Source organism: Miniopterus natalensis, chromosome 1, assembly GCF_054644295.1.
Source record: "Miniopterus natalensis isolate mMinNat1 chromosome 1, mMinNat1.hap1, whole genome shotgun sequence".
Taxonomy (NCBI): Eukaryota; Metazoa; Chordata; class Mammalia; order Chiroptera; family Miniopteridae; genus Miniopterus; species Miniopterus natalensis.
This window is the reverse complement of record NC_142081.1, coordinates 76,058,197-76,080,173: the sequence shown is the minus strand read 5'-3', so window position 1 is coordinate 76,080,173 and position 21,977 is coordinate 76,058,197. Positions and strand designations below refer to the sequence as shown.

The 21,977-nt window shown below is 40.6% G+C and overlaps 1 protein-coding gene across 1 annotated transcript in view; it reads right to left on the bottom strand.

Annotated features, from left to right (window-relative positions):
* AKAP6 (A-kinase anchoring protein 6) overlaps positions 1–21,977 on the bottom strand; it is a 518,419-nt gene that overhangs the window by 187,740 nt on the left and 308,702 nt on the right. The window contains exons 7-8 of the mRNA XM_016209490.2: positions 17,868–17,964; positions 16,558–16,721 (exon numbers count right to left, since the gene is read on the bottom strand). Coding sequence (XP_016064976.2) covers positions 16,558–16,721; positions 17,868–17,964 — 261 coding nt within the window. The remainder of the gene's footprint in view (positions 1–16,557; positions 16,722–17,867; positions 17,965–21,977) is intronic.

Genomic DNA, 21,977 nt, shown 5'->3' with positions numbered 1-21,977 from the left:
CAGACAGCAGAGCCCACTTATTGCTCAGTGCTTGTTAGGAGACCAAGATATGGAAATTATCAGGCCAGGAAATACTGCTTTATGGGCTGGGAGTTTAAAGACCAGGCCATATGTGCTAAAAAAGCTACTTGGGAAAAGCTTCCTTATTTTACCCTCTTTGGAGTCTTCTCTGCCTGCACCTGTGGCCACAGTTCTTTTATCTCTAGGGACCGACCCCACAGAGGCATTGTTGGTAGTTAAGCAGCAAGCAGCTAATTCTTTATAGAAAGGAAGTTACTGAGGCTCCTATGGGTAAGGCCATAAAAGTCAGAGTCTTTCCTTAACTGCACTCATTTTAAGTGACCCATTTTCCTTTCTTGACTTAAACTGAGTTCTATAAAATTGATGGGCAAGGAGTGGGGGAATGTGGGAAGTGGAAAGGAATCAGCAGCTTAGAGTTCCATCACCAGCCAACTGGCAAATTTCAAATATTGCCCCATGAATACCAGACCCACCAGCCAAAAGTAAATAATGAATGCGCAGTCATAGAAGCAATTTACTAAAGATCTCTAGATAAACGTTAATAAAATCTCAACATCGAAGGCCCTTGACAAGGTATCATAATAATTATTCAACAATTACAAAGATTAAAATCATAATTTAAGAATTCAGATCTTGTATCTGTTAAACCTCAGGATCTAATCACCTATGGTAGAATGCTAGAGCTCAAACTATGAAGATGTCACACCCTGAATCTGTGGGTGCATAGGGCCAGGATTTTTGCACTGAAGAGGAACTCCAGGAATGACAGACGGCGTGTGGAAGGCACGGCCTATGCAGGGACTGACTTTTCTGGCACCTTCACAGCTCCCACCACCACCATCTCACTACCATCCAAGGTCCTATTGTGAAGCATCTAGCTCTGTGTATTGGTGCTTCGACATGGCTCTTTTCAGGTTTGACTCCTGGTTTTCCTTTTCACATCCATTCTCCCTGCCTCCAGTTGCAGACTCAGTCCCTGTTTCAGACTGTGTCTTGGTTCTCATGCCCTTCTCCTTGGATGCAGTGGTCCTCCTTCATTCCATGTCCCATTCGGAGTTCCTCACTGTAGACAGACCATGGCCCCAGCCCCCTACCCACCCTTACATGAGAACAGGGGGTCAAATTCCTACTTTGACAGCAACTATAGGAGTTTAGGAATGTATGAACTATCTCTGGCCTTCTTTGCAACCACATATGAATTAGTTAACCATCCAACTCTGATAATACTTCCAAATACAGCATCTACTCTCTTCAACAACCCTGTGAGGAGGGAAGTAGCCCTATCATTCCACTTTTACAGATGACCAACAGGTGCGGGGAAGGAATTCTCTGACTTAATGATCCCTGGGGACAGCACCTTACATTTGCCCAGGGCTTATGGATGTGTGGACTTATTTTAAGCTCTGTTATCTAATTCTGGAATATACCTACTTGTCTGAACCATTATTTCTAGTCTCAAAGTCAGTTCCTCTGCAGTTATGAAAATAATTGATAACTTTTAGTCTTGGGAAAAAACTTACTAAACTTATTTGTGTGTTTTTATCCTTTCAAATCATGCCAATCAACATACTATCACCACTATATCATATGATATATTCTTATTACGGTTTGTTTGAAATATTAAACTTTGCCAAATCAATATACCTTTTCTTACTATCATAACTATTTAAAGATATTAATAAAATGAAGCACTAAGCAGCTAAAATGAAACAGTAGAAACTAAATATTTGTACAGTGGTACGTTCTTTTCTTCACAAACTTTTGTAACTTTTATTACACTTAATAGATTTTTCAAACACATTCTATTAAGAATGATAATCTTATAGCAATGACAAGAAATGGAAAAATAAATTTAAAAAATGTATTTTACTGAAATTACACATTTGATTGTCCTCTCTGGGAACTCAGTAACAACTATTAAGTTGTTAAGTGCTTAAAAATTATAGTATTAGGTCAGCTGCCACACTTGTTAATTCACAACTGGCATGTCTAGGATGTCAGTGAGCTAACTCACTCATAAATAACCCTGTTTAAATGTCAAAAAGGCCAAATTTCCAAATATGGACAATAGTAGGTTGCTTTGGTTTTTTTTAGTTATGAAATGCAAAGCTATAGAACACTTTGCATTAAAAATTACTTCATCTTAGTTTTATATAACTGGCCTACGTTCCATCATATCAATTAAATTTAATTAATTAAAAAGATTAGTTTAAAAACTGACACAAATATTTTAAAAACCTATAGAAATAAATCATCTAAAGAACACCTACATAATTAAAGAATTTTTATTTCTGTTGTAAATTTGTTGTTCATTAACAAGAATTTTTTGAGCATAGTATTTGAGGGACATGCGCTGAGCACTGCCTGCCGTGTACAGAACAATGAACAAGAAATAGTTCCACACCTTTAGAGAGCGTGCAACCTGAAGAATATCTTTAATACAAAATTCAGAAGGAGAATGGGGTGCGTGCTATAATTAAGACACAAATACTGTAGGAACACTGAGAAAACTGAGAGTCATTTGGCTTAGATGGGTCCTGGGTAGGAGTTAAAAGGACTGAACAGGTGGGGATGGGCAAAGAACTAAAAAGCAAAATGAGGAGAGCATAGATAAAAGGACGAACTGGTCAGCTTTGGAGACTAGAAGTAGCCCCACGTGGTTGTAGCAAAGGAAGACAAAAGAAACTCAAAGGAACAAAACTGGAAAGAAAGGGACTTGACGGTAGGTGATGGAAAACCACTGACGCATTCTGGGTAGTGGTTACAGTGCAAATGAAAAAGAGGCAGGGGAGGCACTGGCCAGAGTGTCAGATTGGGAGGCTAGTTTTTGAACTATGTCCTGTGGAACCTGAAAACTCTGCAGAAGTTGGGGACAGGGAGTGCTACAGAAGGCGCAGGTGGCAGTGTGCAGGGGACAAAGCCTCCAGGTTAAAGTAAGAAATTCTGCTTCGCTTTGTTTTACATGTAGGGGCTATGAGAATCATTTAGTTTAAAAACAATTATTGGCTAATAATTTTTTAATTAAAAGCACCAATCAGGATCAGATTAGAGATCTGAGGCTCAGAGACTGTTTGATTCGATAACCAAGAAGCCATGAGTAAACACTGATGAGAATAACTTCAATAGAGTGACTGTGGCCAAAGGCACCATGTAGCAATAAGTTAAAAAGTAAGAGGTTAAAAAAAATGACAGTTTAGCAGTGGGGGGGAGGGGGGAGTAAAAGAAACTATTTTGAGTTGTGACAGGTAGAGAAAGGTTAAAATTATATAGTACTCAGCAGTCTATAATAATTCACTAAAACAGTGAACTTGTTGCCTAGGATGCTTGTGTGCCCTACAGCAGAAAATCCCAACCCCACTGATAGAGTGAGGCTAAGCAAAGAGGGAAATTCTTAAGGATGCTGAAGGGTTTAACTGGGCTCTTCAACGGTCTAAAGAATGCATCTTTCTCCGCTGTCATTCTTGGCCTACGAGCTTGGTCCTCAGCTTAGCTCTACTCGTAGTGACGAAACGGCTGTAGCAGTTCGGCTCCACCTCCCTGGGAAAGCACCCAGAATTTGAAAGGTGACCTTTCCTCCTGTCTGGCTCTTCCTTTACGAAAGAAATCCTTTTCCAAAGCCCTGCAAGAGACTCCTTTCCTGTCTCACAGGTCAGAAGTGCCTCAACTGGCTGCGCCTAAACCGGCCGTTTGCACAGTCAGGGGGCCCTCGCGGTCCTTCGATCCTGTGGTGCAGCGCACGGGCTGGGGGGCAGGGCGCACCGCACCTGAGCGCACAGCATAAAAGGAGGCGGGCGTGTGGGCAAAACAGGTTATTCTGTCAGGGAAAGGGAGGAGTAAAATGGCTATTGCTCAGGCAGTCCACAGGCCTGCAAATTGAGCTTAATAAGCACCGGTGCTGCTGTTGATGATTATATCATTAGCACGACATCTCCAACCCATTTCCCGTTTATGAGCAGGAGTGTGCTTATTCTTCCCAATATCCAATTTTACCACTTATGGGAAGAAAGACAATTATTGATTGCCCAGGAAAAGCACACACAACTAGAGTTTCTATTTCGAGGTATTCATTGAAAGGAGCTGTTGTGAGACAACATCTGCTTAAAATGCAGGATTTCCAAAGATTCTATCTTCAAATTCTCTTACCCAATTTCCCTTTTGTGTATTAGTCAATGAATAACAGTCATTAAGCTTTTTCGTGTACAACTGAGACTTAAAAAAATCTGCAGATAATGATAGAAAATGCTATTTGTCAAAGTTCTGAAGCAGGAATACAACTGAAAACTACTATATAGTTGGAAAAAAATACAAAAGTCATTACAAAGGAAGAAAAAACAGTCCAAACACCAAATTTATCTTTATCCAGTGATATCTTTGTTCACATCGCTCTTGTTTTTGTCCTATATTATACAGTTAGTAATTCTTAGACTTTAACCAAAAAAAAAGTGGGGAGAAATTTTCAATTACTGGTTAACAGTAATAGTATCAAAGTTTTCATTTACTATAAATGAGATGATTTCATTTCATTCCAAAGTGCAATACAAATTAATAGCACAATTTAATTATAACTTTGAAAAATACATTTTGTGTTCTGTTGAGTCAAATTAGTCTAATTTACTTGAGAGAAAGAAACATCATGACACAAAACTTCCTGAATGAAAATGGTAGTGGGGCCCAGATAGTTGCCATTTTATAAATATGTAATTCTTGGAAGAGTTTCTGAAGAGGGCAATGTGTGATCAAAAAAGGAGGCCAGGGGAAAGCAGCCCAGGCTCTGGAACCTCCTCATTCGTGAGTAATGGAGAAAATTCCAACACATTAAGCTGGCTGGCGTCATCCTACAACAGTCAAGATCACTGATACTATTGAGTCGGCTTAGCATCAGCATCTCGAGTTTATATCATGTGGTTATTTGTTTACTTTCAGCTAGGAATGAAAGAAAAGCTTTGGCCATGAGAGGCCGAAAGGGAGAAAAGAGATGAGACAATGAGTTTTTCAAAATTCCTCATAATTCAAAATGCATAGTTCTCAAATTATGGAAAAACTATTGAAGGTTCAGATAAGTACTGAAGTTTAAATATGTTGATGAAACTTTACTGATTTCTTTCTAGTCTCACAACTAGACCAAAAACTCCTAACAAAAAAGTATTGATTTTACTGGTTTTAGCCAGATGAAACTACCCAGTGAAATTCATCTACCTAATGACAGCAAGAGAGGCATCAAATGAATGACAACAGGGAAATAAATTTGACCAGTCTGGTTTGGAAAAACACGTGAGTGTGTGTTTTATGGAGATGCTGTTCCGGAGAAGTGATCCAGGTCATTTTGCAGAGCAGAGCTCCCCAATCTGATATCTCCTACAAAGATTGAGTATTGTATAAACTATATTGTATTAACTAAACCGCATTCATCATTTACTAGAAGGATGTGTGTATGAACACAGATTATAGTGCACCAAATATAATATGTCAGAGATTAGACTCTGTTAGAGATTCAAACAGTGGTATGATTCAGTTCTGCCCAATCCATTTATGTCAATTTAGAGACCTTTACTTTCTCAGGTTCAGTCTCACCTAATCTCGTTAGAGAGCTTTAGAGCAGAGACTACGAATCTCACCGACCAGTGTGCTGGTCAGCTGCTCAGTCCCATTAGAAGCTTTCTCTCTTTTCCAAAGAAGCAACTCAGAGCACATTATTTGGGCAAATCCATTTAAATAAAGACTTTTAAAAAAATCTAACCATTTATTAAAATAATTAACCAACTGACGTGACTCAAGAAAGTACAAAAACAATAATAAAATCATGTTTCCTTTTTATAATATAAATTGCTGGTTATTTCGGGAGAATAGTTGAAATGGCCCTTTAGAGACTGCGGAAAGCAGAAAGGGGAAAGGGGAAAGAATGGTAGAAAGGAAGAGCAGATGGTAAAACAGGATTATGCCATTATTTACACAGCTAAGAAGTATCATAAAAGATGAGAAGATAAAATGTAGTTCTGTCTTTAGCTTTAATAATAATATTATAAATCAACAGTCAATATTATATGTCAACTTAATTATAAAATTAAATAAAATCTATTGTTTTTTAAATAATGTTGAAAACCAGTAAAACAAAAAAAGTTTAGGATGTAGTTGCTGCCCTGAGGAGCCATGGATTGTAATCACCTTCTGTGTTAACTACAGAAGATACAAATAGACGTCCAAGATAACAATGGAAATGGTGTCACAGGGCCATGCGTGATTAATCACCAACTGTGTGGTACAAATAATAAATGCAACACAGTTTAGAAGGGGTAGCAGTCACTTAGGACTGGAAATTGTAGGAACTCTATTGGCAGGGTGGGATTTAAATCCTACCCTTGCTCTCCAGTTCTTTCTCACCCTCAACCCTCCTTCTAGTCAAATAATTGCCCCACTGACTAATGACAGTGACTTTTCCTTCATTCTAAATCCTTTGGCTTTCTTCCCTCTTTACCGTTGCTTACCACCCAATATTCTTTCTTTCCCTCTGTCTCATAAGATACGTCCCCCCTTCCTGAAACTCACAGCTCACCTGACTCACTTCCTCTCCCTCTCCTGAATCATTGTGCTAATTCATCTTCTTTCTCATCCTTCTTGAAACTATCTTCTTCAACAGTCCCCTGTTAACTAGTCTTATTCTTGAACCTATAAACATGCTAAGGTCACCCCTGTCCCATGAAAAGTTCCTTTGACCTACATCCCTACTATCCCCTGGCTGCCAGCATCCTGGGAGGCAGGCGCTGGGAGCCTCCCTGTGGAGCATGAGGATTCTCACTTAAGCCCCAATTTTAGCTGGGCACCCTTGCTCTTGTTACTCCGAGCAGTCCTCAAGTTTCTATCAAACCTCCCCTTTATTCTCACACAATAGTTTTTCTTGTCAGTATCAACTTCCAAGGCTACAGCTATTATTCCTATTTGGACTGACAAACCTATATCCTTAACATTGACCTCCGCTGCGAGAAACTCCAGGCTTGCATTTGCAACTAAGTATGCGCATAACTGCGTAGATGATTTCCAGGCTTCTCCTGTTCCTCAGTCATCGTTCTCAAACTTGCCTACACTCTGGAATCACCTGCAGAGGTTACAAAAATATCTATGCCCAGGTTACACACCCGGAAATCCTTATTAACTGGACATCAAGGCCACTGTACTCCACTTTCAAAGCTGCTCCTTATCAAAATGTGTCCAACCTCAGTTAATTGGAACACCATTCACCTAACCACTCATGTTCAATTCCTTTGAGCTGCCATCAGCACCCTTCAGCCCTCCATTCCCTAGATACCAAATCCCGAAGTTTCCTCTTCCATAATATCACGTCTTCATTTTGTATTTATTATCCCAGCCGCCGCTTTACTTTAGCTGCCTTTAGTTATTTCTACTAGTTTCCCAATTCATTGTCAGTCCTTCCTCTCTCATCTTACTTTTGCCATCCGTTTTCTATGGCTAACTCCAATCATTAATGCCACTCACGGCACACTAGTAAAAGACAAACTCTTCAGCTGATATTCAAAGCTCTCCAATTTATAGCTCAACGCTTCTCAGGCTTTATTTTTCCACTAGATCCTCACATTCTCCATAAACACATGGACACTCTTATCATCAAAAGAGCCCAACTATTCACTATTCACCATTCTCTAGATGTTTCTCATAGTTTCCCTTTCCATATTTCTGACGATGTTATTTCCTCTCCCTGAAATGCTCTCCCTCTCATAGCTTTTTATTAACAATTTATCAGAATATTAGAGACCTCCACAAAATCTACCTACTCTTGGGAGTGCAAGGAGCCTTCCCAGACTCCATCAGATTGAAATAATGTCCCCTCCCCCAATATCCCTAACTTTTATGTGCCTTATTATAGTATTTATCACACAGTCTGCCTGAATTTAGAATTATGTATGTGTATATCTGCCCTCCTAGGCAGTGAGCAAGGAGAGGTACAGTATTCTCTCCAGAGCTATGAAGCCACAGTGTACTTACATATTCAATATTTATTGATTTTAAGATAGATAAGACCAGTATAGGTAAAGAGAATGGGAAAATCCCTGGGCAACAGCAAAGAGGAAAAAAATGGGAAAAATGCATCTGGAAGATGATGAATTAACTAGAACATTTATAAAATGAAGCAGTGACAAGAGTCTGGCCTGAGCAGGCAGAGTCAAATGACAGAGTAAGGAGTTTGGCATTTACCCTGTCAAGTAAGGTTTTTTAAAAAGACTCTGAATTAGCCTGAGTATCTAGCATGTGTTTGGAGCCTACGTTTTTCTATTAGTAAAGTGAAAATAATAGGAGTTATGACTGCTAGTAAGATCAGTTGACCCTTTTTTTTTTTTAAATATATTTTTATTGATTTCAGAGAGAGGAAAGGCAAGGGAGAGAGAGAGACAGAAACATCAATGATGAGAGAGTCATTGATTGAGCCCACAACCTGGGCATGTTGTGACCGGGAATCGAACCCCGATCGCCTGGACCCTAGGTCGACGCTCAACCGCTGAGCCACGCCGGGCCGGGCAAGATCAGTTGACCCTTAAACAACTCAGGGGTGTGGACCCACCCCCACACAGTCAAAAATCCACATTTAACTTTTGCCTCCCTATAACTTTAACTAGTAATAGTCTACTGTTGACCAGAAGCCTTACTAATAACATAGTCAATTAACATACTATATTTTGTATGTTACATGTATTACATACTGTATTCTTACAATAAAGTATGCTAGAGAAAAGAAAATGGTATTAAGAAAACTGTAAGGAAGCCCTGGCCGGTGTGAACCAGTTGGCTGGGCATCCTCCGGTGCACCAGGAGGTTGCTGGTTCGATTCTGGGTCAAGGGCACATGTCGGGGTTGCAGCTCGATCCCTGGTAGGGGCCATGCAGGAAGCAGCCAATCGATGTTTTGCTCTCACATCGATGTTTCTCTTTCCCTCTCTCTCGAAAAATCAATAAGCTATTCTTTTTTTTTTCTTTTTTTTTTTTTTAAATATATCTTTATTTGTTTCAGAGAGAGGAAGGGAGAGGGAGATAGAGATAGAAACATCAATGATGAGAGAGTTATTGGTTGAGCCCGCAACCCGGGCATGTGCCCTGACCGGGAATCGAACCCCGATCGCCTGGATCCTACGTCGATGCTCAACCGCTGAGCCACGCCTGGCCGGGGAATAAGCTATTCTTTTTAAAAAAGAAAGAAAAACATAAGGAAGAGAAAATACCTTTATACTAATGTACTTATTTGTTGAAAAAAATCCTCATTTAAGTGAACCTGCACAGTTCAAACCCACGTTGTTCAAGGATCATCTGTGTAATGATGAGAAGCCGCCAGCCCAACCCAATGCAAAATGTCCTGGAAGGTGCAGTGAAACAGGCCCCTGGGTGCAGCCCAGCAGGACCTCCAATCCAGTTAATGTTTCCTGAGAAGCATTAACCTTCATCGAGGCACAGAAGGAGGCAATAGTGGGAATGCTCTGTGAGAGCACTACAGTACATTAAAAATACCTCCATCTCTGTTAGCATCAGAACCAGGTAAAGAGCTATATTCCAACTGAAAAGGAAAAAGCAGAATGTGGACATCTCAATGCTTTTTGACCGACTGGATGGGAGAGATACTGTGGGTGTGAGAACAGTTAAACAAGCACTGGGAGTACTTGGGGTGTCGAGTGCAGGTGTGTGTACATTTGAGAGCCGCTGTTTTATGAGAAGTCCTAGGTGACTCAATAAACACGAGAGCCGGAGCAAAGTAATCCCTCTCGCAGGGCTCTCCCCAGCTCAGCGCACTCTCCTGCCAGAAACAACACATTCCAGGGAAAATGTACAAATCACACACTGAGGTCATTGTTTCACACTTTCAAAAAATTTACTTATTAAATTCAAAGTGTTTTTTAGAAGCAGTTCTGTACCTTGCCTTCCGTTTTGTGTTTAAACACTTATAGATATTTTTTTTTAATGTTGACCTCCACTATATATCAAAAAGTCCCTCTAATGTGTTAACTATATATTATCTTTAAAACAGATCTAATAAAAGAGGACTGCTTTCCATAGACTGTAACTTTGTATCCAAAACCATGCATCTTCACAACTACAGGTATTATAGATTCGGAGGTTAAGCCCTCTTTGACTAAGTAAGGGAAAAATAGGCTACATACCGACTAAGGTCAATAGCATTTCCCTGTGTTGATTAGACACCAAAGAATTTCACTCCTAGATTCTTGCTGAGCCAAATATTTCTATCCACCCTCAAGGCCACCAGCAATGGAAGAACAGTGTGAAAGATCAAGATAAGCTGTGGTCTACATAATACAGACCGAGATTCGACTGACCATTAAGTGTCCTCTGACCTAGAATATTTTTATCAACTCAAGCACTTTCTCAGTCACCTCATTAGAGTGGCAGACTATTAAAACAATTCTTCGTCTTGGGTTCACCCATACATCTGATAATATGCAAATTTAAGTGCCCCAAGGAGAGTAGAGAAACTATTTTTTATTCCATTCTATCACAAATTTAGTAACCACAACTGATCTTCAGAGAAATAACTCACTTTTGTTTCTGTCTTTCAAAAACACTTTTGAAGAAAAGTTGGCCTTCTGATAACAAAAAAAGGACTACTGAAGTATCCACAGTGGAAGAAAGGGCGCTCCCTAGGTACTGCATCTCAGGATTGTGCTTATGTAGTTCAGCAGGAACGGAACTGAATCGGGCACTGCCTTTCAATTAGAATTCTGCGCAGAAGAGGTGGAATTGGTAATGCATTTACTACTCATTTGCTTGCATCAAGAACCCCATTCCATTTCAATCTGCCAACATCCTAATTAAGATGATCTGAATCTTAGGTGATCTATTATTCCAGATCTAAGATAGCCCAATCTACATTAGACGAGATGTTACACTGTGTGCTTACACCAAGGTGATAAGACCACTGAGCGGAAAAGCGTGTCTTCCCTCATGTCTGGCCAGCACTGGGCTGAGCTCTCTGTCTGCACTCAATAAATAACGGCCAGGCCTTTGCCTGTTGTCTTTCTTTCTACTACTTTAGGCATAATTTAATCTTACTATGTCATTTCTGGTTCCTTTGACAACATATACCTGCGCTCTCTTCATTTACATGAGAAAGAGAGTCAAGTATCTCAGGTAGTTCTTTATACATGTATGTGCCACTGTATGTGACACTGACAACACATAAGTATAATTCCCACCACTGTCTTAATGCCATTTCTGAAGATCCTATACTAAAGAACATGCTAACTGCATTAGCTTTTGAGCCAATAAAGCAAAGAATGCAGAGACACTCTTCGTCTCACCAAAGCTTTGAAAGAATGAGAATGAAATTCCCTCCCAGGATAATGATATCCAGCTGTACTGTTAGCCCAGGGGCACTATACAGTACAGATAAAATATAGAAAGCTGCTCCCCAAACCGGCTCCTTTCTCTCCCTTCAGTTAAAGAAAGTTACCTGTAATTTTTTAGCATAAACACTGGTAACTCATGGCTTGGGTGTCTGGTAAACAAACAAACAAACAAAAATGTGTGTTAATATTAGACTCGCCCTCTCCTGACATCTCAAGAAAGGCCAGGTGCTCAGCGACATACCCAAGTCAGAGGCCAGGCACGCGTCCCTTCTCAGCCAGTTTCGAAAACTGTCATTTGTAGGGCTGAGCAAACATGTTCAAGAAATGTCCATAAGCTTGCTCTTGTACTATTGTTGAACAGATAACATCGGTAACCTTCACCGTCTGATGTCCATTTCCAAAGAGATGAGAGCTTCAATCTAAGAGCCTCAGAGAAGGCAGATAAAATAAGCACAACCCTAGAGTTCAAACCAGCTAACCCACTGTCTCCTGTCACTGAGGAAATGAAGATGTTGATTGGAACCCAGGCTATATCCCCCTTCGCGTAGCTGTGAAGTTTTCTGAATTTACAATAAAGTTTTCAGCTAGTCTTTGTTTGGGAAATGTATCTGTTTCTTTAAAGGGGACAACGGTACCCCCGTCGTGTGCTTCCAGTGAAGTCATGTGGGGAAATCCCGGCCTCGATTTAGTGCTGCATTGGTGAAAAGTAAGGATATGAAGGACAAGAACACTATGTAGAAGGCACTGTGCAAAATTGAAGAAAGCTGCTTGCTTTCAGGGTTTTCGCTTTTTGCCTTGAACAGTCAAGAAAAGCAGGTAGCCTCTGTTAGGAGTTAAATATTCACTGAGTTTTGAAATCCCTCCATCTATATATTCATCTATATATTCAAAAATGTACATACTAAAAACCTAGTTTATGGTGATAAACTTTCACCAATCTAAAATAAAATGTATAATTACAAGCATATTTTCCTTTCTTAGATGTAAGTGCTGAGGCTCTATTTCTAGAACTGGGGAGTTCTGTTCTCTATTTCCACGTAGAAAAGATCTCACAGGCCTGGGAAAACACTTTTTAAAAAAATGAAATACTACAAATAAGGTATGCTGCCGAGTCCTGGGGGAGACGCTTCCCAGAGTCTTTGAATTTCCTCCTAACTTCCTTCTTTACAAGATTTCTAAGACCAAGTCCTTTTCTACAGTCTCTCAAACAAGGTAAAAAAGAAAAATACCCCCTAGATATATTCCTTAGATTTTCTATTATGCTTCTCAAGTTCCCGGTAGCTTCTGAAGTAAACCTAAGACGAATTCTGGAGTTATTTTTATTATGTTTTAATTTTAGTTCTTCTTTTAGGTCTAAGATGAAATAGATGATCATAACTGCTACGCTGGGGGATACATTTCATGGCACAATTCGTACACGACCTGTGCAAGGTCACTCATGGAAAAAAGACTGACATGATAGGTGACGAGTTGAATCTAGCTCTCAATCTGGGAGGACTTCAGGGTAACCTATTTAAGCTTGCTCTATTTCATGCAATATGGCAAAGCATTTCTGTTTAAACAGTACCTATTAGACGTATTCTGTACAGGGCTCTCACTCTGGCTTGGCTAGAGTCAATTAGAGACATAGGAGGAATTACTACTCAAATCACTGATCATTAAGGGTCATTTTTTGTCACATTGTGAGCCTTGGTGTAGATTGTGGTAAGCGGACTGAACATCACCCAGGATGCTGGGTCCAGCCACATCACGTTTTCACACCTCTAGGTCTTTGCCTTCCCTCTTCTCACTGCCCAATAATTTCACTCTGGCAACCCGACCCCCCCCCCCCCCCGCTATGCCATTTAAAACATAACTCCCCTGCAAATCCTTCCTTGACACCCCCAAGTCAAGTTGGTTATCTCCTCTGTGTACTCACAGAACTTTGTACCTCTACTAGAGCATTGATCAGATTCTATTATAATTATTTGTCTGTTGTCTCAACTAGAATATGAAGGATTGTCCGTTTACCTCGGACTGACTACGTGTCGGGCACTGTCCTAAGCACTTTAGATATGTCAGCTCTTTAAGGCACATCACAACCCTTAGAGGTAGACATTAGCATTACCTCCACTTTACAAATGAGGAACCCAAGGCACCGAGAATTAAGTTATTTTCAAGCAGACACATAGCTAGTAAGCCAAAAAAAAAGCATCAGGGGTTGAGCTCAGGCAGCCTGACTTCAGAGCCTGAGCGTCTCCTATTATTCTTTGCGTTTGCCTAAGGGACTGAGGGAGGAGGTTCATAAACATTAAACAAATAAAAAGCACGATCATTCTGACTTCTCCATAGTTTCCTAAGCTTAAATTTAGAAACATGTATTTGAAGTCTTTGTCTTAAAATTGATTTCACCTTCTTCCTAGACTATGGGTGAGTTCATTTGTCCAGAGAAAATTCAGCACAGACAGGGGAAGAAAAGAACAGTTAGGAGGCAGAAGGCCTAGGGTTTTGCTGGCTCTGCCATCTCAAAGTCTCAAACTCAGCACCTCGCTCGAGCTCCGCATCTGTAGGCACCTACCAAAGCCGCTCCTCGTAGCTGCTGTTAGATGTCCTGTGTACACAGTGCGACAGGAAATGCTTTGGGATGGAAATACTACTACTACCAAGAAGAACACGAGTTATTCTTTACAAACTGACGTGACTCGAGGAAGGCATTTTCACTTTGGGGACATTTCGAATAGAGAGGGGTTTTCGTTGTCGTTTGTTTAGCATCCAAATCATTAGGAATTGGGTGCATTTATTTTTCCTCTTAACATTTAAATTCTTATCTCTTTCACCCTGTGTGAAAGTCCGGGCTTTGGGAGTATAATGCACACCCGAGGCAGGGCACGGGCAGGTAGCCCTCTTTCTAAGAAATGCTGGTACTGTCTCTCTGCTGGTGACACATACTTTCTCCTCACTGGGTCATCGTGTTTATTCCATCTCAGTTCCTCCCTACAAAATGAGCTGATCTGAAAGTGTCAGATTCAAACTGGCCCTGGTGAACAGAGCTACTCTGCAGTTCCACTTTGGCGCCCCCCCACCCCCATTCGCCGCACTCCAGCCCTCCACGCCCCACGCCACAGCCAAGGACAGGTTCTATGCTGTAAATCAGTGATGTCATTTCCCTCCTAAACCCTTCCCCTTTGCGGACCCTGCCAGTGCTCCCCCTCCCTAATTACACTGGTCTGCTCATATAATGTAGCTTCCTGGAAGAAGCCCTTCCCGGGGTCCTGATCAAAATCACTGCTCCCAGCCCAACTTCTGGTTGCTCCCTTATCTTTCACAGTACATCACAGTCTGTAAGGGCACGGTTATTAGGTTTAAGTCAGTCTCCTGGCTTCCCCACAAGCTTCATGGGACAGGTACTGAGGCTAACCGCTCACCACCACACCCTGCCCTGGGCCGTGCTGGCGGGGGGCAGTGCTCCGGGCGGTGATGAAGATGGGCTCTGGTGCCAAAGGCCCCAGCTCTGCTACTCTGTACTTGTGTGATCTTAGGCAAGTTACTTTACTTCTCTGGGCCTCCATTTTCTCCACTGGGGATTATAAAAGGGCTATCGTAGAGGCTTGCTGGGAGAACTAAAAGAGAATACACAGACGTGGTGTAGAACACTGTCTGGCAGGAGGAGCGCATCGGATACAGGACAGCATCCAGTAAGCGAGCACACAGTATATTTTTGTTAAATAAGTAAAACACAATGGAGTTTTTAGTTGTGTCATTTCTCATCATCACTGCCCTAGTCGAATGAAGCCTTAGTCCAATCAACTTCTCCCTGCAGCCTGCTCCTTAGCAGAGCTCCTCGCCTGCCCCGAGAAGTCTGCTGACTACGCTCTCCATCCCATATTATTAGTTCCAGCTTTGATCCTTTCATCACATCACTTCCTAAAAATATGTGCTCATGAGCCAAGCCACCCCTCTTCCTTCCTTCAAGTATTTCCTGAAATGTGACCTCCTCCACGGAACCTTTGTTAAGTGGAACTGAGCTCATCATTCCATCCTGTTTCCAACAAATAACTTAAAGGTTGTTGTTTGCGGTTCCAAAGCTATAAATTGTGTGAGCTTTTCACTGGACAAATGGTCTCACCGTTGCAGGGCAGGTTGGCCTTCCCCTCTGCCTGCACTTAAGAATGTGAGTCTAAGAGGGCAAAGGGTCTGTTTAACTTGCTCTGTACACATTTAGCACAACGCCAGCCCACATGGATGCTGAATACAGGACTGGATGATGATTTAATTAATTACGCTGTCCATGCCAGGAATAAAACCCTGAACTCTTAAATCTGTTTCCCTGGTGTTACAATATGTTCCGATGCTGAGTCTGTTATGAGACTGGTTTTCTGCATTTACGTTCACAAAAGAACAAATACAAACGAAGAAATTACATGAAAATATCAAATTATTAAAATTATCTTCCATATCATGAGTTTAAAGATACCTTTAGAACATGATATTAAAAGGTGCCTCATAAAAATAAAATAAAATAAAATAAAGTTTAACGGCATACGCTTTAAGAGTTACTTTGTAAATCTAACATGGATAACCCAAACATGTCAATACTCGTTTTGAAAGTACTTGTGTTTGGTGTATGTGCCATTATGGAGAACTTACACCCGGAGCAGGGAGATGTGTAGCGAAGCATCTGACCTCCTTCCCCCTACAATGACCATCCCCTAATTAGGCAATGCATCTGATAGTCATTAACAGGAATGAGATAATGAATCACTTTCTCTCTCCTTTGTTAATTTGCTGTAACCAAGCGGCTAATGGATGTCAGAGCTGAGCGATTGCACTGATTATAGTGATTTATAGTTGCAACAAAACAATTTAAAACCATTCTGATTATTCATGTTTAAGATGCTTTATGTTTTGTTTACTAAATGTTTTATGTCCCCCTTCCTCCTACCCCGAAAGTAGTGTCCCCCTCCTACCCTGTCACTTTCCACAAAAAGACCTGTTCCTGGAAAACCTGGAAGTTGTGGGCTTTTTCTGTTGTTTTAAACTAAGCCATTTCAGTTTGTTTACATATATCTATATATAGAGAGATATACAAAGTTTACACAATAAAAAAGAAAAGCCTTAGGGGTGGAAAGAAAACTTCAGTGGTGCCTAGTTCAAAAGAAGACAGAACTAAGGGGAAATAAGGCCAACTTCAAGCTACTTACCTTGGGGCCTCCAGTCCCTTCCTCATCCGCCACAGACACATCAGTAGCCAGGATCTCGGCTTTGATGGTATCCAGGGCCCTGAGAATCCAACCGTGCTGCCGTTTGATTTGCCTCTGCAGCTCCTTCCATTGACTTGCAATCATCCGCAGCATGTCCTTCAGCCCTTCTCCAAAAGAAGGGGAGAGCACCGGTTATGGACTTGACTGCATTTGTACCACTATTATTTTTTATTTAGTAAATTAGGTGGTAACTTAAAACAATAAACATAATTTTAAATGACGATTTCCATCACCTGCCGTTATTAGTATTTGTCACTCAGAATAGAGACTGGGGATTTTTGACTGGACATGAGGCATAAGGACACAAAAATGGAATAACCACACAGATTCATGGTTTGGAATGGACTTGGATTCAGTATATTGACTAAAAAAAAAAAAAATTGCACATGGAACAAAAATCACAATATATATATTAATGAGTAACTATAGCTTCACATTCCAAATAAAAGGTCCCGTGTGTATCTGTGTGGAGACTTAATAATCATCAGAAAGATGTATGGAAATAGGTAAGCTAATTCGATGAGAAATACAGTAAATGGGCCACAATTAAGACTGCAGTCTTTAGCATTAGCACATCCGATTAATGCTGCTCTTTTTTTATTTAGCTGTGGTAAGCTCAAAGCAAGGGCCAAATTGTAATTCATCCTGTCTTATGGTCTTTTACTACCAGGGTAAGTATAACCAAATGACAAAACTATTTTTTATTTATAATCTGTTCCTCATAAATACATTAAAACTGGGGTAAGAATTGGTGTAAGGCCAAAACTCTGCTAATGCAATGACCAGCAAAGATCATGCAAAACGTTCTTGTGTGCGAATTGGCAGGGAAATAATCAGATATCTCAAGACTGCCAGCCTGGTATCTGTAATGATATCTATAAGTACCTCAATGCATATGCATCATAACTATATGCACAATTCTCATTCATTATCTTAACGTTATTTCCAGAGCACCTACATCAAAAAGCATGTCAATGTGGAGTTTTCAGGAATGTGGTTTCAATTGAAACTCAGGCGAACAGCAAGCCCAAAATAAAATGAACAGACCATTTGGAGGCAGTATTTCATCTCATAAGTATCACAGCATTGTATGCAGTATATGAAACATTTATAAATCTTGAAGGTCAATCTGATAATGTAAATATTAATAATACATAAGGAGGGGAATATATGCAGTAATTTACAGCAATGCTTCTTCATTCTTAATAGTCTGGAGACATAAAGACTTGCAATATTTCAGGAGGATTTACCTGCTTTGTGCGATGCAATAAGCTCGAGAAGTTGGTGTCCTTCTTCCTCCACAGCTTCCTTGAGAGCACAATGACTGTCTACATTCAACTTAAAACTCTGCAGGGAAAAGGGAAAGATATGAGCATCAAATCCTGGTGAGGCAGTTTATATAAAACATCCATACAAAATTACTTTTTATCAGGAACTACAGAGTCCAAGTTACTCCATGGACAAACTAATCTGCAATACTAAAAGCTACTGATATTTGGGATCTGGGCTCAAAGTGTTTCCATTAAGTTAGTAGAGTGCATCTATTTGAAACAACTAACAAACCTAGAAGTTCACTGGGTTTTCATGAAAAACCACGTCCCATAGGCTATATCAAGAGTAGCAGTATTCTGTAAAATACACTGAATTTCTACTAGCACATATGAGTTCTTTTCTTCCCTTTTTAAAATGCTAGTAATAGTACTATTTATGAAACCATAAAAAAATTGGCAGCATAAATTACGTTAGTGTTATGTGCACATATATAAATCCATTAATACAGCAGACTTAGGCTCTGTTTCTCAGATATCTTGTAAACCATAGAATATCAAGGTGGATCCGGGTGCTATATTGAGAGTCGAACACTTTTCAAATCTTTGATTTTTAAAAGTTTATTTGTCATAATGTGATACTGCTTTATAAATTAATAAAGCAAGCATAGCAGGGGCATTTTTCACTCATGATAATCATTCAAAAACAAAACCTGCTGTCGTGCCTGAATTCTAATTCGAGCACTTCTTTCAGGAACCCTTCCCTAACCCTTTCACAGAGTTAATACCCCCTCCCCATTATCTCTGCTCTTTATACCTGCTTCTACTGTAGACTTTATCATCCTGTATTCTGTTTTATTTCTGTATTTGGCTACCAAATTATAAGCAATTTGAAAGACTTGCCAGTTTCACATTTATCTCCAACTCACGTCACATACAAAATATTTGATAAATGTTTGTGGGAACAGTGGGTATCTGTTTAACTGTATCAGTAGCACTCTTGAAGGTGAAGGTTTCCATTTCAATATTTCAAGAAGCACAGATGGTTTTCCAAATATTTTTCCATCTCTGGAATGTTATAAAGGTTTCCAACCACAGGAGGTCCGATGGAGAGTAATCATAGTAACCAATCTGTTCAACCAATGGTTAGTTGTCAGGATAGAAATGCATCCCTCCACTTGACTAACTGAATGAGCATGGATTCTGAAATACTGCATGCCAATTTTGGCTTCTCTGGGATAGGGCTCCAAAATATACAGCATATTTGCTTTCCCTAAATATTGAGCCATAGCTACATGCATTGCACTGAACTTAGTACAAGGAATATTTGCAGAAGTTCAAGATGGTACAGTCCCAGCTGGAATGCAATTTGCACAAAAGAGGTTAAACAACCATAAATTGTGAAATTGGGTATTCATTCATTCATTCATTCATTCATTCATTTATAAACCATGCATTGTGCCTATGCTGTACACTTTGTCAAGTAATAGCAATCTGGGGATACAGAGCATGGCCCCTGGCATTGAAGGGCACCTGAACCAGTTACTAGGAGAAGGAAGCGCGCCGAGTCACCGCGGATGCACAGTGGCTAGTCTGGGCTCTCCTTTTCTTAGTGGAGAAAAGGGGTCTTTTCAAGGCTCAGAAGACAAAGCAGAGCATCAAAAATCAAAAGCAGCTGCAAATGAAGGAGATGGGGCAGATCAGGCCTTGAGGTATAAAGATAAGAATTTTTACTAAAAAAATAAAATAAAATTACTCCAAAATTCATCTGACTAGAGGCATGTGAAACAGCAAAGTTCCAGCCAAATATGACAGGAAGAGACAGTATTAGGTTTCCCGAAGGGTTGTTCACTATTTCTTGTATTTTCTTCTTTCAGTTATAGGTATTTGGTGGAAGAAGATAAACTATGACAATGTATGGAAAGCCGCCTGATGCTTCTGGTCAATCCATATAACATAATATCTATGAAAAATGAAATATCTATTATTTTACAGCCAAAACAGGGCTGCATGCACTTTTTGCCCCTGCAGTGGAAAGCCTCAGATCTGAAGTAATGCCACGCAAAACGAGGGACACTTGTGTCTCAGGGAAGGGGACAGGGAAAACACTGGAGATCAACCCCATAGTGCCAAAATCTAGGAAGACACCCATTCTAGACATTTCCTCATGACTGTGAATTTAGCCTCATGCGCTCTTTGATTCTGTTGACTCACAACAGACTTGTGCTGAGCGGCTGGTGATCACGAGGTTCGGGAGAGGTGCAGCAGGCCTATGTCTCGGAGCGGAACAGAACCTAAGGACCGGCGAGTAGGTTGCATAATTTGACACAGTCGCGGCCAAGAGTATAGACTGGATGCAGCGGGATCTGATTCTGCCTCAAGATGATGTGGAAGCATTTGATTAGGAAATTGGAAAAGATGAGGTATTCATTATTAGGAAAAAGATAAGCTGATAAGCTTGATGCTGTAGGAAAGAACCATTTAATATAACTATTACCCAAATGGTACAGTAGTGCTTGATTTTCAGGTGCACCCATTACGCATTAATGATATCAGCTGAGGAATCCACTATGGGCCTACGAGAAGGCAGCTGGGCAGGCACATTAACAAAATCGTCAATGAAATTTCTGGCTGCTCAAGGATTCTGTGATAAGCTCTCCCCACTGTAACCCCCCTCCCATTCCTAGGGTAGGAAGCTTAGAAAAAGGGTTTTCTTTTTCTCTTCCTTGAACTTGGACTTGATTCTTGTGCTACTAACACATTTCCTCACCAATGCCTCATGGTATATAGTCCCTCTGAAACACCCATAGTGCTCCCCGAGATGCGGGTCGTTTTCTGGAGATTTAATTTATGGCGACAACATTCCATGGCCAGGAACCACTGACCTGTGTCCCTGATGATGTGAAATTCCATAAATATGAGTAAACTGTGTCTTGTGGGACACCTTATCTTTTTAATGTCTTGAAAGCAGCATGTAAGTGAACGTCTAAAAGAGAAAACTAAGAAAATGGGAAATACAGTGACCAAGAAAAGGACTCGATTACCAAAAAGATGACACATCTGTGGTTGACCAATGGATAGTTCCATTACTGCCACCTCCAGCCTCACCAGCTTGTACAGATCCGGGTATATTACTCCTTGGCAGGATCCAAATTCAAGTAATCACGAGGACTGTACTCATATCATGGTCAAACCTTACAAAGCAGATAAAATCCTATTCCATTCAAGTTTCTGAAGATCCCGGTTTGATGGGAGTGTGGAGGTCATGTGGATATGAAATGAAACCAAGGAAATGTGTGCCTCGATGGACAAAACTATGACAAATGTGAAGAACAACTCTCATGAGGGGTCATAAGAATAGATATGGATATCCTTGTACAAGAAATGGCGGGAAAGACCATAATCACATTCAAAGGCTTAAAGATCCAAAGCAGCTCAGTCTTAGCAGCATCATATCACAAACACAGAATTTCATTCATCCCCACAGAACACAGCATCTGCTGGGTCGAATGAGGTCCCTGAGTTTTACGATGTTTGTGAACAGAAAAGCTAAAAAGAGTTAATTGAGTCTTTTTTTTGCTTTTTTAAAAAGCACAGGTTAATTCAATAGATATTTATTGAGCAGTCTCTGCCAGGCCTATAGATACAGAGTTAATACAAAATCTTGGCACATGCAGCTTATAGTCTGTTGGGTAAAATAAGAGAGCAAGTAGCCTCATAGGACCCAGCATAGAGTACATGTGTAATTAGGGTTTGGTGTGTAATAGACAGCGGTGGGGCCTTAAACAGACTGAACAATGTTATGCCCTGCCTAATGAAATTTAATTTTTTTTTTAAACTAAAGTATCATGCCGGCCAAGTATAAACAAGACTGCGGGCCATACTCCATGTGAGTGTGATAGGTTCTGGGCAGGTGCCAGGGGAGCCCACTGGCATGCAGGCCTCAGACGGCCTTCACTGTAGCAGTCAGGGAGCCACACTGCAGCATGGTGTGACTGGGACAGGTGCAAACAGGGCAGTGGAGCTGTGACTACACAACTCAAAGAACCACGAAAGAGACATGAAAGAAGATGCAACAGTGCAGGTGAGTGA